The following is a 16,028-nucleotide window of genomic DNA, read 5'->3' as shown; positions in this document are numbered from 1 at the left end:
TTAATCTTCACTCTGGTCCTAGATTTTTTTGACAATTACTGAATGTATTAGTCTATTCTTCAATTGATATTGATAAGTCAGCCACCTCATGGTGATACAAATAACATTTTCTCACGCCTTCAAAATATATTTATATTTTTCTGTACATATTCCCTCATCCAAAACAGCAGGGACACTTAGAATTATTGTATAACAGGGAAGGTGGCTCGTTATTCGACTTACCACTAGAGGACAGCAATGTAACGTTAAGGTTGATACTAGTTATTGAAATGTACAATTCCATGGTAACAGTGATGCTGAGATGTGTCATTTTAAAATGTATTCAAGACCAAAACCAAAGATAAACAAACCATACAACTCTATGCACAATAACGGCTTTGCAACCTTTGGTTTTTCTTTGACATTTTAAAGGGACATATGAGTCATCACATTGTTAGATGGAATTAAGCACATCTAATCGTAGCATGACGCTGATAGGTGGACACGGCGCAGTACGGAGGTCAGCAGGTTGCGGTGCTCGCGGACCACAGTGGTTTGGCGTAGGGAATATGTGTGTTGACAACCGCAACCAGCCAGCCAGCATGTTAGGCAGACAACACTCCGGGATATGCGATGCTTGTATGCGAATAGATGAATAACGTTTAAATTGGATTGCCTGAAGATTTCTTTGGAGATATTGTGTGCGTGGTTTCTTGTTGCTTTCTTGGCCTAGTAAAGGCACTTGACTTGATCTGGTTAGATCCCCATTCACACCACCTTTCGTATTTCCTTGGAGCACGAAGATTGCAGAATATTGGGAATATATGATGAAGTTTAAGCCCAACCAGACGAGGACTTATGATGGTGAAGGTTTTAAGAGACGAGCGGCATGTTTATGCTTCAAGAATGAAAACGAGGACGAGGTATGGATGGGACTCACTAAAATCACGACACTTCGAGACAGCTACGACTTTTCGTATAACTTTAGAACCTACTCGGCAGGTTAGGATAATGAACGTAGGAGGTTAGGAACATTAAATTACGGTTAGCGAAAATGCTCTCCAAACCTGCTACGAAAAGTCACTTGTATCTAAGTGGCGTAGCTTTAGGGACTCCCAGGCTGAGACTCGATATGATTGGTTAGATATGGGATAAATATTCACATTACTTACTCATCACAAGAACATGGCCTATTTAACCAAGTTCCTTAAACACTCTCTTTATAATCAACCAGATCTTGTATTGAAATCCCCAGAAAACCCTCAGTAGAAAACTTAACATTTAAATGGATTTTGTTTACCTCTGTGACAAATTCCTACATCAAATCAAATATTTCTCACATGCGCCGAATACAACAGGTGTAGATTACGGTGAAATGCTTACTTACGAGCCCTTTCCCAACAAAAATGCAGGAAATAGTAACACAATAAAATAATGAGGCTATATGCAAGGAGTACCTGTACCGAGTCAATCTGCAGTACGAGGTAGTTTAGTGTTGAGATAATTGGGGTAAAAGTGACTAGGCAATCAGGATAGATAATAAACAGAGTAGCAGCAGTATATATGGAGAGTGTGTGTGTGTGTGTGTGTGTGTGTGTGTGTGTGTGTGTGTGTGTGTGTGTGTGTAGTGTACCGTGAGTGTGCATAGAGTCAGTGCAACAAAACAAAAGGGGGTCATTGCAAATAGTCTGGGTAGCCATTTGATTAACTGTTATGCAGACTTATGACTTGGGGGTAGAAGCTGTACAGGAGCCTTTTGTTCCCAGACTTGGCGCTCTGGTACCGTTTGCCGTATGATAGCAGAGAGAACAGGCTATGACTTGGGTGGCTGGAATCTTTGACACTTTTTATGGCCTTCTGACATCGCCTGGTATAGAGGTCCTGGATGGCAGGGAGCTCGGCCCCAGTGATGTACTAGGTTGAACGCACTATGCTCTGTAGCACCTTACGGTCGGATGCTAAGCAGTTGCCTTACCAAGTGGTGATGCTGCCAGTCAAGATGCTCTCAATGGTGCAGCTGTATACCTTTTTGAGGATCTGTGGGCCCATGCCAAATTTTTGCAGCCTCCTGAGGGGGAAGAGGTATTTTCGTGCCCTCTTTTCACGACTTTTGGAGTGTTTGGATCACGATAGGTCCTTAGTGATGTGGACACTGAGGAACTTGAAGCTCTCGACCTGCTCCGTCGATGTGAATGGGGGCGTGCTCGGCCCTGCGTTTCCAGTAGTCCACGATCAGCTCCTCTGTCTTGCTGAGGTTGTCCTGGCACCACACTACCAAGTCTCTGACCACCTACCTATAGGCTGTCTCATCGTCGTAGGTATTACAGACTAGGTCAGGGAGAGGTTGAAAATGTCAGGTCAGCACATGCTCTGAGTAAGCTTCCTGGAAATCCGTTTACAAACCTGTTTAAAAGCCTTACATCGGCTACAGAGAGAGTGATCACAGTCGTCAGGAACAGCTGGTGCTCTCATGCAGTGTTCAGTGTTTCTTGCCTCGAAGCAAGCATTGAAGGCATTTACAGTAGAGGTCGATCGATTATTATTTTTCAGCGCCGATTTATTGGAGGGCCAAAAAACCGATACCGATTAATCGGGCGATTTTTTAAATTTTTTTTTTATTATTATTATTTTTTTTTTATAATGACAATTACAACAATACTGAATGAACACTTATTTTAACTTAATATAATACATAAATACTATCAATGTAGCCTCAAATAAATAATGAAACATGTTCAATTTGGTTTAAATAATGCAAAAACAACGTGTTGGAGAAGAAAGTAAAAGTGCAATATGTGCCATGTAAAAAAGCTAACGTTTAAGTTCCTTGCTCAGAACATGAGAACATATGAAAGCTGGTGGTTCCTCTTAACATGAGTCTTCAATATTCCCAGGTAAGAAGTTTTAGGTTGTAGTTATTATATGAATTATAGGACTATTTCTCTCTATACGATTTGTATTTCATATACCTTTGACTATTGCATGTTCTTATAGGCACTTTAGTATTGCTAATGTAACAGTATAGCTTCCGTCCCTCTCCTCGCTCCTACCTGGGCTCGAACCAGGAACACATCGACAACAGCCACCCTCGAAGCAGTGTTACCCATGTAGAGCAAGGGGAACAACTACTCCCAAGTCACAGAGCGAGTGACGTTTGAAACGCTATTAGCGCGCACCCACTAACTAGCTAGCCATTTCACATCGGTTACACCAGCCTAATCTTGGGAGTTGATAGGCTTGAAGTCATAAACAGCGCAATGCTTGAAGAATTGCGAAGAGCTGCTGGCAAAACGCTCGAAGGTGCTGTTTGAATGAATGCTTACGAGCCTGCTGCTGCCTACCATTGCTCAGTCAGACTGCTCTATCAAATATCAAATCATAGACTTAATTATAACATAATAACACACAGAAATACGAGCCTTTGGTCATTAATATGGTCGAATCCGGAAACTATCATTTCGAAAACAAAACGTTTATTATTTCAGTGAAATACGGAACCGTTCAGTATTTTATCTAACGGGTGGCATCCCTAAGTCTAAATATTCCTGTTACATTGCACAACCTTCAATGTTATATCATAATTATGTACAATTCTGGCAAATTAATTACGGCCTTTGTTAGGATTAATGGACTTCACACAGTCCGCAATGAGCCAGGCGGCCCAAACTGCTGTATGTACCCTGACTGCTTGCACGGAATGCTAGAGAAGTGACACAAATTCATGTTAGCAGGCAATATTAACTAAATATGGAGGTTTAAAAATATATACTTGTGTATTGATTTTAAAGAAAGGCATTGATGTTTATGGTTAGGTACATTGGTGCAACGATAGTGCTTTTTTCGCAAATGCGCTTGTTAAATCATCACCCGTTTGTCGAAGTAGGCTGTGATTCGATGAGAAATGAACAGGCACCGCATCGATTATATGCAACGCAGGACACGTTAGATAAACTAGTAATATCATCAACCATGTGTAGTTAACTAGTGATTATGTTAAGATTGATCGTTTTTTATAACATAAGTTTAATGCTAGCTAGCAACTTACCTTGGCTTCTTGCTGCCCTCGCATAACAGGTAGTCAGCCTGCCATGCAGGCTCCTCATGGAGTGCAATGTAAGGCAGGTGGTTAGAGCGTTGGACTAGTAACCGGAAGGTTGCAAAAACAAATCCCCGAATCCCCCCTGAACAAGGCAGTTAACCCCCGTTCCTAGGCCGTCATTGAAAATAAGAATGTGTTCTTAATCTGACTTGCCTAGTTAAATAAAGTTGTAAAAAAATAAATATATATTTTTTTAAATCTGCAAATCGGTGGCCAAAAATACCGATTGTTAGGAAAACTTGAAATCGGCCCTAATTAATCGGCCATTCCGATTAATCGGTCGACCTCTAATTTACAGTGCCTTCAGAAAGTATTCATACCCCTTGATTTATTCCACATTTTGTGTTACAGCCTGAATTCAAAATTGATTAAAAAATCTATACACAATACCACATAATGGCAAGGTGAAAACATGTTTTTACAAATTCTTGCAAATTTATTGATAATGAAATTCAGAAATATCTCATTTATATAAGTATTCACACCCCTGGGAGTATTCAATGTCTGCTTTTTTTTATTTTACCCATCTACCAATAGGTGCCCTGCTTTATGAGGCATTGGAAAACCTCCTTGATCTTTGTGTTTGAATCTGTGTTTGAAATGCACTGCTTAACTGAGGGACCATACAGAGAATTGTATGTGTTAGGTAGTCATTCAAAACTCATGCTAAACACTATTATTACACCCAGCGAGTCCATGCAACTTATTATGTGACTTGTAAAGCACATTTTTACACCTGAACTTATCTAGGCTTGCCATAACAAAAGGGTTGAATACTTAATACTTTGTATTATTTCTTTGTACTCCCTGACGAAGGCCATGCAGCCAAAACGCGTCGGATTTTTAAAAACATTGTTTCTATTGAACATGCCATACTAATAAAGGCATTTTAATCTATTATATGAAGAGTGCCTTGGTCCTCCTTTCTTTTTGATTTCCAACTCACCCCTTTTACCAAAGAGCACCTTCTGTCTACCAACATTTACTATTGTGTACCTTAGTAGCGCTTCCCTTCCTCCTCTTTCTACTAGGGTTGAATACTTATTGACTCAAGACATTTCAGCATTTCATTTTTAATTCATTTTTAATTCATTTCAAACGCGTCGGATTTTTCAAACATTTCGAAAAACATAATTCCACTTTGACATTATTAGGTATTGTGTGTAGACAAGTGACAAAAAGTCTAAATGTAATCAATTTAAAATTTGGGCTGTAACACAACAAAAAGGGGTGTGAATACTTTCTGAAGGCACTGTAGCTCATCTGGTAGGCTCACGTCATTGGGCAGCTCGCAGCTGGGTTTCCCTTTGTAATCTGTGATAGTTTGCAAGTCCTGCCACATCCAACAAGCTTCAGAGCCAGTGTAGTAGTATTCCATCTCAGTCGTGTATTGACGCGTTGCCTGTTGGAGGGCATAGCGGGATTTATAATAAGGGTCCGGATTAGTGTCCCGCTCCTTGAAAGCAGCAGCTCTAGCCTTTAGCTCAGTGCGGATGTTGCCTGTATGGCTTCTGGTTGGGACAAGTACGTATGGTCAATGTCGGGGTGACGTCGTCGATGCACTTATTAATGAAGCCAGTGACTGATGTGGTAAACTCCTCAATACCATCGGATAAATCCCAGAGCAGATTCCAGTCCGTGCTCGCAAAACAGTCCTGTAGCTTAGCATCCCTTTCATCGGACCACTTCCGTATTGAGCGTGTCACTGGTCCTTCCTGTTTTGAGTTTTTGCTTGTAAGCAGGAATCAGGAGGATAGAGTTATGGTCAGATTTGACTAATGGAAGGCGAGGGAGAGCTTTGTGTGCATCTCTGTATGTGGAGTAAAGGTGATCTAGAGTTTTTTCACCTCCAGATAAACTCTCCTGGTAAATAGTATGGTTTACAGCTTATCATGAGGTATTCTAACTTAGGCGATCAGAACCTCAAGACTTCCTTAATATTAGAGATTGTGCACCCGCTGTTGTTAACAAAGAGAAACACACCATCCTCCTTGAGTGTACCCACCACTGCCGTTCTGTCCTGCTGATGGATAGAAAAAACAGCTAGATTTATATTTTCAAAGTCCTTGTTTAGCCATAACTCTGAGAAACATAGGATATTGCAGTTCTTCAAATCACTTTGATAGGTTAGTCTCGAACGGAGCTCGTCCAGTTTATTCCAGTGTTTCCTAAACTCGTTTCTGGGGACCCCAAGCGGTGCATGTTTTGGTTTTTGTCCTAGCACTACACAGCTTATTCAAATAATGAATTCATGATCATGCTTTGATTATTTGAATTAGCTGTTAGGTGCTAGGGCAAAAACCAAAACGTCTACCACTTGGGGTCCCCAGAACTGAGTTTGGGAAATGCTGGATTACACGTTTGCTATTAGAACGGAAGGTAGAGGCGGTTTATCCACTCTCCGATGTAGTCTTGTCAGGTATTTCCTCGAGTGTTGGGGATTTGGGCCTGGTCTGGGATGAGCAGTATGTCCTTTGCTGCCGACTCATTGAAGTAGAAATCACATCAAAATCCAGGTTAATGATTGCTGTTCTGATGTCCAGAAGGAAACATTATGTACAAAACAAGTTAAGATCAGCGCAAGAAAACACACAAAATAGCACAATTGGTCAGGACCCTGTAAAAACGGATTTCTTGGCTGAATGAAGGTTTTATTAAACCTTCAAAAGAAAAACATTTCTCCCTGAGCTTCAGACGCTGTATGGGCCGCTAATACCGGAGTAGTAAAGGCCCAATGCACTACTTTTGTGAATATTTTATTTCTACTATTTTTTTTTTATATATATATTTTTTATTTATTCCGATTTGTCTGGGCTGCTGCACCCCTACTTCCCATGGCATTGCGTGGGGAAAACATCCTGAATCTCCTCATTGCCCCCCAGCAAAATGGGCCTACATTTAGGCTATTGTATATATGTGTATTTCACGCTATGTTGAGGTAAAAAACTGGGTATAATGCTTGTATGGATGCCAACCCAAATACATGTTAATATCATCGTCACCAATCCACTGCATTGCAGTTAAAAACAACTTTGACTACCACCACCGATTTATGTTTTCTGGCTATGCTACCAGCTTATCCGAACGGGAGTTAGCATTTAGCAGTCGCTTCTTCTAAATCTGAAAAGGGACAACTTCTAAATGTTATGCAGTGAAAACAGCCAAATATATCCAAATCGGACTTTAGTAAGCACATTGTGGGCCTGTTACAATCATGACAGATTCGACAAATATCCACTTTAAATCAGATTTGTTGACTGTGTTCCAATCCGGCGTCCTCCTGTCACCCATGGTCTGCGTTCCATTGGCCTCTTTACCACATGTATCAGAGTCACGTTATTTCCATTGATACGGAGAGAGAGTAATGCATGCTTTGATGCCATCTAGACTTATACATTTCTTTGTCAACATAACTTTCATTGACATGTGTAAGCCATGCTTACTCAGGGCATGGTTTAATAAACGAAAACAACTGTGCCCATTTGGAAACAGGGTCAGACTTAGGCTATGTTATTTTGGCATATATTTTACCACCTTTTTAGACCGTTGAGGAACAAATAAGCCTGCCTACTGTAATTGCATTCTGAAGCTGGTCTGCGATTTGTCCTGTTTCATTGCATTGGTAACAAGCTATAATCACTTGCCTTCAAAATATGATATGATAGCCTACCTCTGTCTATAAACACTGGCCCATTATGAAATAATGTATTTGCAGTCAGTCAGGGTGGTGTTGGCTATTTAATACTGTTCCCTCTAGGCTTCAGCTGTTTTGGTTATATTGTGCAGGGTCGATACCATGTGAGTGACACCACACGTGTTAATGTGATGTCAATGCTGAGGCACCACAAAACACAAAGGCAGCCTGTACTGTACTGTATGTACGCAGTACACACACACACACACACACACACACACACACACACACACACACACTGTTTAGGACTTAACATGGGACTGAAGTGGTAAGAAAGGGAGCATCTTGGATCATGACTACTCTGCCTGGGGACAAGACCCTGTCTGTCAGGCCAGCATTTGATTGGGAGAGCCAGGGGGGCCAAGGGATGAGTGTTACACTGTGCTAAATACCCAGTAACCTGTCAGCTGCAATTTCTAGAAACGCTGTGGCAGAGGCACTAGCTGTCCCCTGTCACATTCCCTTACCCACCTCCTCTCTCTCGCTCTTTCTCTCTGATACACACACACACACACACACACACACACAACTCACCCACCCACTCACTTACTCACTCGCTCTCTCTGTTCCTCTCCTTACTTTTAAGGAGCAGATACCCATAGACTTCCAGCCATTGCGCTAACACTTGTATTGGCTCTTGAGACTACCTCTAACTACCTTCATACTGGATACAGAGACATACAAATCTGGGGAAGTAGATAAAGTGCCTCATTGCCAAAATCCCAAAGTATCACTTCAACTATAGCTGCACTTCAACCTTAGCTGCAACGTGTCTGTAAGTTGGCAGGGTGACAGAGTGTATACATGTATTACTCACATTAATACAATGAAGATGTGTGAACCCAGGAAATTCCTCCTTAGTGGCATAGATCTCCATTCTCTGAGAGCATGCATCTGAGGAGCCATTTTCATTCAGATGGGGGCATTAGATGTGTAGCCTGCCCCACAGGAAGGATTTTACACTTCTTTAAAAGACAGAGACAGTTTTGTTGTAATCAAAGATGCATACCATTTGACTATCAGGAGGAAAAGCAAATGAAATCACCGTGCTTAATTGAGCTCTTTTACCATAAGTAGGTAGCTTGGTTAAGCCAGGCTGAATGATGCACTTACCATTGTTTCAGTTCAAGTAAAACAACTGTGAAACAAAACCACTGAAACCTTGTGACAACAAGGCCTTCACACCGGTGTGGATTGGATCAGGACTGGTCATTCAGCTGCTCTGCTAAGCTGTTGTGGTTTTCATGCAGAAAGGCAACTGCTGATCCAGTACTTTTGCTGTGTGTGTGTGTGTGTGTGTGTGTGTGTGTGTGTGTGTGTGTGTGTGTGTGTGTGTGTGTGTGTGTGTGTGTGTGTGTGTGTGTGTCTGCTGCTGCTGCCGCCAATGTTCCAGCAAACACCTTGGGCTCTGGGTTTATACAGAGTTAGTGTGGGTGAAACCTCAGTTTTTGTGGCCAATTCTGAAAGGTAGTGTCACACATCCTGTTGCACGATAAGTATTTATTTCAATAATCCCGGCCTATAAACAGCAACTCCTTATGATCCTTTAGGTTGTAATTTTATCGTTTGCTAATTCACAATTTCATCTGTCCAAGGTTCACTGGGTCTATTTTGGTCACCTGATAGCTCCTTGTAATTCGAATGGAGGGTTATTCTATGGTTATCTAGGGATAGAAATGACGAGGTCATGTTAAACTGTGTAAAGTTATCAATAGCCAATCTACAGCATTTCAAACCATAATGGTGTAATTTTCCAAATGACTCATTCTCAATTTTGTGCAACTCTGGGGTGACTTTCAGCAACATTATCTTAGAGGTCAGGCATTATCATTAGCCAGTCCTCTTCAGAATCTCCCAAGCCCAGCCCCACTTTTTGCTAAATATTCGTGCAGGTAGTACAATACTTTTAGCATATACTCCTGTCCTGGGTCCTTGATTTTATTGTTTAGTTGGTAATTCATTAGTTCTGGACAATGGTCTACAACAGTCAGTAAAGTTGATGTTAAATCAGTTCTTGATGACAGAGGCTGACTAGGGGCTGGGGGGAATGCAGGAGCCAGAGGATCCATGTGCTCTGTGAGCTCACATATGGTGGAGTCATTCCATGTCATTTCAGCAAGCCATGACACCCACCATCTCAGATTGTTATAAAATAGTTTCTGTAGTTAGAAACAGGTAAGAATGGCATTTCTGAAACATTAAGCTAATTTATTGCACCCAAATTGGACATTTTAATTTATAGGATTCAGATCATATTCAATAAATATAGTACCCAACGTCAGATTTGGACCAAACTTCTTCCTACTAATGAGTAAGACGTGGTCAAAAGCCATCCACGGACCCCCCACACCCCATGCCGTCCCACATCCAACAACCAGTATACAGACTGACTTTTACAGTTTAGCAGACGCTCTGCTAAGGGCACAAAGACAGATTTTTCACCTGGTCAGCTTGGGGATTCAAACCAGCGATCTTTCGTTTACTGGCCCAATGCTCTTAACCGCTAGTATCAGTTCTTTATGTTTGACAAGTAGTATGAAGCTGCGACTTGGAGTTTTACTTCTCCATACTATGTAATGTATTCCCTGTGAATCTGGTTGACCACTAGATGCTGCTGGTCCTGCTATACCTGAAGCTAAGCAGGGTTGGTCCTGGTCAGTCCCTGGATGGGAGACCAGATGCTGCTGGAAGTGGTGTTGGAGGGCCAGTAGGAGGCACTCTTTCCTCTGGTCTTAAAAATATCCCAATGCCCCAGGGCAGTGATTGGGGACACTGCCCTGTGTAGGGTGCCGTCTTTCGGATGGGATGTTAAACGGGTGTCCTGACTCTCTGAGGTCATTAAAGATCCCATTGCACTTATCGTAAGAGTAGTGGTGTTAACCCTGGTGTCCTGGCTAAATTCCCAATCTGGCACTCATACCATCATGGCTGTCTAATCATCCCCAGCTTACAATTGGCTCATTCATCCCCCTCCTCTCCCCTGTAACTATTCCCCAGATCGTTGCTGTAAATGAGAACGTGTTCTAAGTCAACTTACCTGGTAAAATAACGGATAAATAAAATAAATACCGTCACACTCATCATTTTTTCTGGTCTCTTGTGTTTATTAAATAGATCATAACATTTCCTTTGCAACTTTGGGTAGACAACCAATAGATTTGGCTTGTGATGAAAATACATTGTGTGGTCATCCTCACAGTTCAAGCCAGCCCTCCAGGAAAGCGAAGCAGTTTGTCCTTCTTTTACTCTGGATAAGAGCGTCTGCTAAATGACGTAAATGTAAATGTTCATTTGTGCCCAGGACAAGGCACCTTTTTGTGTAGTTTATTCCCTTTAAAAAAGGTCTGGATTAGTAGTCACTGTTACACTCTTCCTGGTGAACAACCAAACTATTAGGCTACAGCAGTTCTTTAATGGTTTCAATGTTATTGTCTCTAATGGTCTTCGATGGTAAAAGTCCCAAACACACGCTACAGTTTTGCAATTGTATTAGTATTGAGTTGTGTTGGGTAAGACTGCTGTGCAATTCATTATTTATTAGGATTGTCACAACATTTTAGTCCCTAGCCCATTTTTCTAACAAAGTTTTGAGCTTGTAGGAAAAGTATTGATATGAGAATTGCAGAGAGCAGCCACTTGTTGGACTATTCAAGGAGAGTTGGGCTGAAGCATTAGGTTGCAGAGAGAAGGACAAACTGAATTGCTTTCATGGAGGACTGGCTTGAATTGTGAGGATGACCACACAATGTATTTTCTTAATGAGCCAAATCTATTGGTTTTCTACCCGAAGATGCAAAGGAAATGTTGTGATCTATTTAATAAACACAAGAGACAAGCAAAATAGATAAAATATTGTGGCTGTCTGTGGTTGGCTTTGATTCCCTATGTTTTTTTTATTCTTCATGTCTTACTCATTGGTAGGAAGAAATCAGATGTTGAGTACTATATTTATTTATTTATTTAATATTATTTGAATCCTATCAATTAAAATGGTCAATTTGGGTGCAATCAATGAACTTAATTTCTCAGAGATCAAATTATATTTCAACAAAATAATGTTTAAGGAATGCTAATCGTATCTGTTACTAACTACAGAAACAATTTCAGAACAATCTGAGATGGTGGGTGTCAAAATCCTCTTTCTTGTGCTTTTTGAGCTGGAAAGACCTGGTGGGATCTGGGAGGCATCCACACGTGGCCCTCTTATGTGAGTCAGTGTGATGCCAGATGGGGTTGAAGGTCATGGGACTGAGGCACCAGAGGGGTACCCTGTCTCTCTCCCTTTGCTTGTCTCTGGTCAGTTTTTAAACATAGACTTGTTGGTATGTTTCCCTTAAAGGAATAATCCACTCAAAAACTATATTTTGGTATTTCTTTCAAATGTTTTGCATGTCAAAGCAAATTGTAACTTTCCACATCATCATGAGGATGCAAAATGCAAGACATCATCATGAGGATGTGGCAAGTTACAATTTGCTTTTTGAAAGTCCTATATCTTGAAAAACGTAATTGCTGACATGCAAAATATTTTAGGACTGTATCAACAGTGAACTGATGAGTGGATTGTTAATTTAAGATTATAAATCTTTGTCACAACGCAGACATTGATTGTAAAGGCAGCCCCTTTTTTTAACTTGATAACTGTTAACTCCTATTTTGTTGTAGACTAAATGTCGAATTCTGGCTTTCTCATGTTTGTTCTGAGAGCTGAACGACACTTGGACGTATAGCAACACAAGACAAGTTGATACTTTACTAACTAACCTTGGGGATCACTGAAAAGGACAAACATGCACAGAACACTTCCCTGATTATGTCTATGGTTTTACCATCACTTCTCTGTCAAAGTAGATACCCGTTGAACAGGGTCCTGTGAGGATGCTTCTGCCACTGGTACATCAGAGCCCAGGTACCCAAGTCATTTTGGTAATTAACTGAAAATCTATGTCAATATACCCTAACGTTGGTTATTTATAGTTGAATAACTGAAAAGGAAAAAAAATCATATATAGAATTCATTGTCTATGACTTTCTAGTAGATAGACCATATGGTTCAAGAGAAAATAGCTTAATGAATGAAAAAAGCATCTAATCAACAATGGCATTATTTTCAATTAACTCTGCAACTCTTCCAACTGTTGACTTTTTTCACAACTTCCACCAGTTTGACGCCATGCTGAAACCCTCATATTAAACACCAATGGTATTCTCAAAATGTATTGTTTATATTTAGGATAATGTTTTACAGCTTTGTCATTCAGTTTTTATTTTAAAATCATCTTATTCTATTATTTCATATAGTTTACATGTGATAATCTGAAGTACCCCAAAGTTCCACTAGATGTGATAGATAACATAAAATCCTTGAAAGTTGCCAACATTCTGGTAGTTTACTGGTAAACTGAAAGTGTCCAGTAATATACCCTCCCTTTGCAAAAAACAGTGGGTAGATTCTCATCCCCTGTACCCTGCTGCCATCTGACTCAGCCATCTGGTTAAACGCCATGGGCCATTTCCATGTAAAAGGACACATGAGCACCAACATGTGAAATTCATAGGAGCATATCAAATTTGGTGTCAAATTAAAGCTAAGAGTCTTTATTTTTGGGAAATGAAGGGCATAGATGCATTTTTAACAATTTTCCATCTTAAAAATTAGACATATGTAATGGATTTGATTACTGGTCAAACAGATGGAAAAGAGATCTTGGAAAATATCTACCAGAAAAAAGTCTCAAAAGGTATTAGAAATAAATCAAAACACAATAATGTTGAAGTAAAGACCCCTGCCAACTAATATCAACATTATTATTTCATTTTTTATTTTAATTTTGCCTTCTGTAAATTGAAGAAACATTGCCATTACGAAAACCTCACATCTTTAAGATATTTTCTAAGGTAGACCTACCAATTAGTTTGTGTTTTTACTGATATATATTTTTGTTTATGAATTAAGTGATTCAAATTCGCAATTCTGTTACCAAATCGGTAACAATTTTTTTTATTTTAATAGTATCCCAATGCCCCAAGGCAGTGATTGGGGACATTTTCCGTTTTTCGGATGGAACGTTAAACGGGTGTCTTGACTCTCTGTGGTCACTAAAGATCCCATGGCACTTAATGTAAGAGTAGGGTTGTTAACCCCGGTGTCCTGGCTAAATTTCCAATCTGTCCCTTACGCCATCATGGCCATCTAAATCATCCCCAGCTTCCAATTGGCTCATTCATCCCCCCTCCTCGCCCCTGTAACTATTCCCCAGTTTGTTGCTGTAATTGAGAATGTGTTGTAGTAAAAAATAAAATACAAAAATAAAAAATACCCAAAATGAAACGGAATTACTGCAATTGAATAGGCTACAATGGGAAATTATAGTGGTTACAAACCACAGCTGGGTCACCTGCTAATGTCCTCCCATCCACTGGCATACTGTTATGTTCAACTCATAACTGTTTTGTTTCTGTTGTCTCTGTCTCTCTCTCTCTCTCTCTCTCTAGTTAATGTTAGCTATATCTTACTAACACCTACCCATGAGCCCCATCTTTTTCCAGCATCCGCACCCACTGAGCACCGACCGACACCAGACATCCATGGACATTTGAAAAGTAGTTCAAATTTGGTCAGTCCACCCTGGCCTTGATTTTAACGTCCACAGAGGACATTTTTTGGGTCGGTCTGGACCGGCCTTGATTTCAACGTCCACAGACATTGAGTTTTGGTCCGGACTGGCCTTGATTTGGCCCAAACATAGACATCCATGATTGGTGACCAGACCAAATCTGAACCAATCACAGACGTATATGTTTCACAAATTTGGACAGTACAGTAGAGTACAGTGTAGCACAGTAGAGTACATTACAGTACAGAAAAGTAAAGAAGAGTAGAGTATTGTTCAGTACAGTAATAGTTACTATATTGTACTCTACTGTCCTGAACTCTACTGTGATGTACTCAACTGTGCTGTACTTTAATGTCCAAACTTGTGAAACATAGACGTCTATGATTGGTTCAGATTTTGTCTAGTTTGGGTGCGAGCTCATTAGAATAATAGCCATTGTGTAGAATAATACCCATATGCAAAGGATAATATTTCTTTTTTCTACCTCTGTGTACCTATTCACGATACATCTGAAGAGAAGGACATTCATATCCATAATTCGTCATTTCTGTGTAGTACAGATCAGGGACCCATGATGTAATTCTGTTACTGTAATTCTGTTATGGGGTGTAAATCCACTTAATTTACTGTTGTTCAATAACTAAAATAGATTTTTTTTTCAAGCTCAAGTTGTCATATCATAGCTGACACCCTATTCATTCTGCAGACATTTTTTATCCTAATTCGGAGCAGACATTTCAGAGTTTTTGAAAAGGTGGTCGCATAAATAACAGAGGGAGATTTTACATAAATCTCTTACCAAACTTTGCATCTGCACATATTCCAGTAAATTTATTCAAAGTAGACCTAGTGAATAGAGCTGATTTGTTAAACTTTGATATCAATGGTTTTTGTTTGGCATACATTTTAAAGTGAAAAATCTGAGTAAGAATTCCGTTACCGTGGAATTGCCCCTAAACCTGACCTGGGCGACCATGTGATTGGCACAGAGCTAAGCTGGGCAATGGCAGCTTTTCCTGTCACAGACCCACCTCACCCTGGCAGGTGCGGCTGCTGGTGTCAGACATACAATATACTTTATGTCAATGGGCAGATACCCAGATGAAGGCTGTACAGCTGATCAATGTGTTGGTTAATATATGATAATAAAGAAGCATTTTCTATCCAAATTTCACTGTACTCCTCAATTGAATATCCTTCTGAATATGTTTAAACTCCCCCACATCAAATGTATGCCTCAATTCATGCATCTTTTGTTGGACTGAGAGGTTGTGTAGTTAAGTATCTGCCTGGACAAGAAACTAGAGGTTTGCGGGCCGGATTCGTCCCACAAACCACTATTTGAGAATCATTGGTTTATTTTTACCCATTCCAGGTGTTGCTGGTGAGCAGCAGTCGGCACCCGGACCAGTGGATTGTGCCAGGAGGAGGGATGGAGCCTGAGGAGGAGCCGTGTGGAGCTGCAGTCAGAGAGGTGTACGAAGAGGTGAGAACCCCCCCATAGAAATGTTATTATCCTAGTCATCTATCTGTAATGCACCAAGTTAGAGAGACAGTTTCCTTGATAAATTAGTAGCACTTCTAGACTTGAAGTGGAGACATAGTTTCAAAATGTTCTAGATTGAGCATGATGTACACT

At 40.4% G+C, this 16,028-nt stretch overlaps 1 protein-coding gene across 2 annotated transcripts in view; it reads left to right on the top strand.

The window, feature by feature from the left end:
• The first annotated feature begins 476 nt into the window (after positions 1-476).
• The window catches only part of LOC115197368 (diphosphoinositol polyphosphate phosphohydrolase 3-beta), a 29,211-nt gene continuing 13,659 nt past the window's right edge, over positions 477-16,028 (top strand). For both annotated transcript variants that reach the window (XM_029758798.1, XM_029758797.1), the window contains exons 1-2: positions 477-902; positions 15,765-15,875. In XM_029758798.1, coding sequence (XP_029614658.1) covers positions 804-902; positions 15,765-15,875 — 210 coding nt within the window. In that variant the 5' untranslated portion in view covers positions 477-803. The remainder of the gene's footprint in view (positions 903-15,764; positions 15,876-16,028) is intronic.

This window comes from Salmo trutta, chromosome 7 (genome assembly GCF_901001165.1).
Source record: "Salmo trutta chromosome 7, fSalTru1.1, whole genome shotgun sequence".
Lineage (NCBI taxonomy): Eukaryota > Metazoa > Chordata > Actinopteri > Salmoniformes > Salmonidae > Salmo > Salmo trutta.
This window is presented reverse-complemented; position numbering and strand designations above follow the sequence as displayed.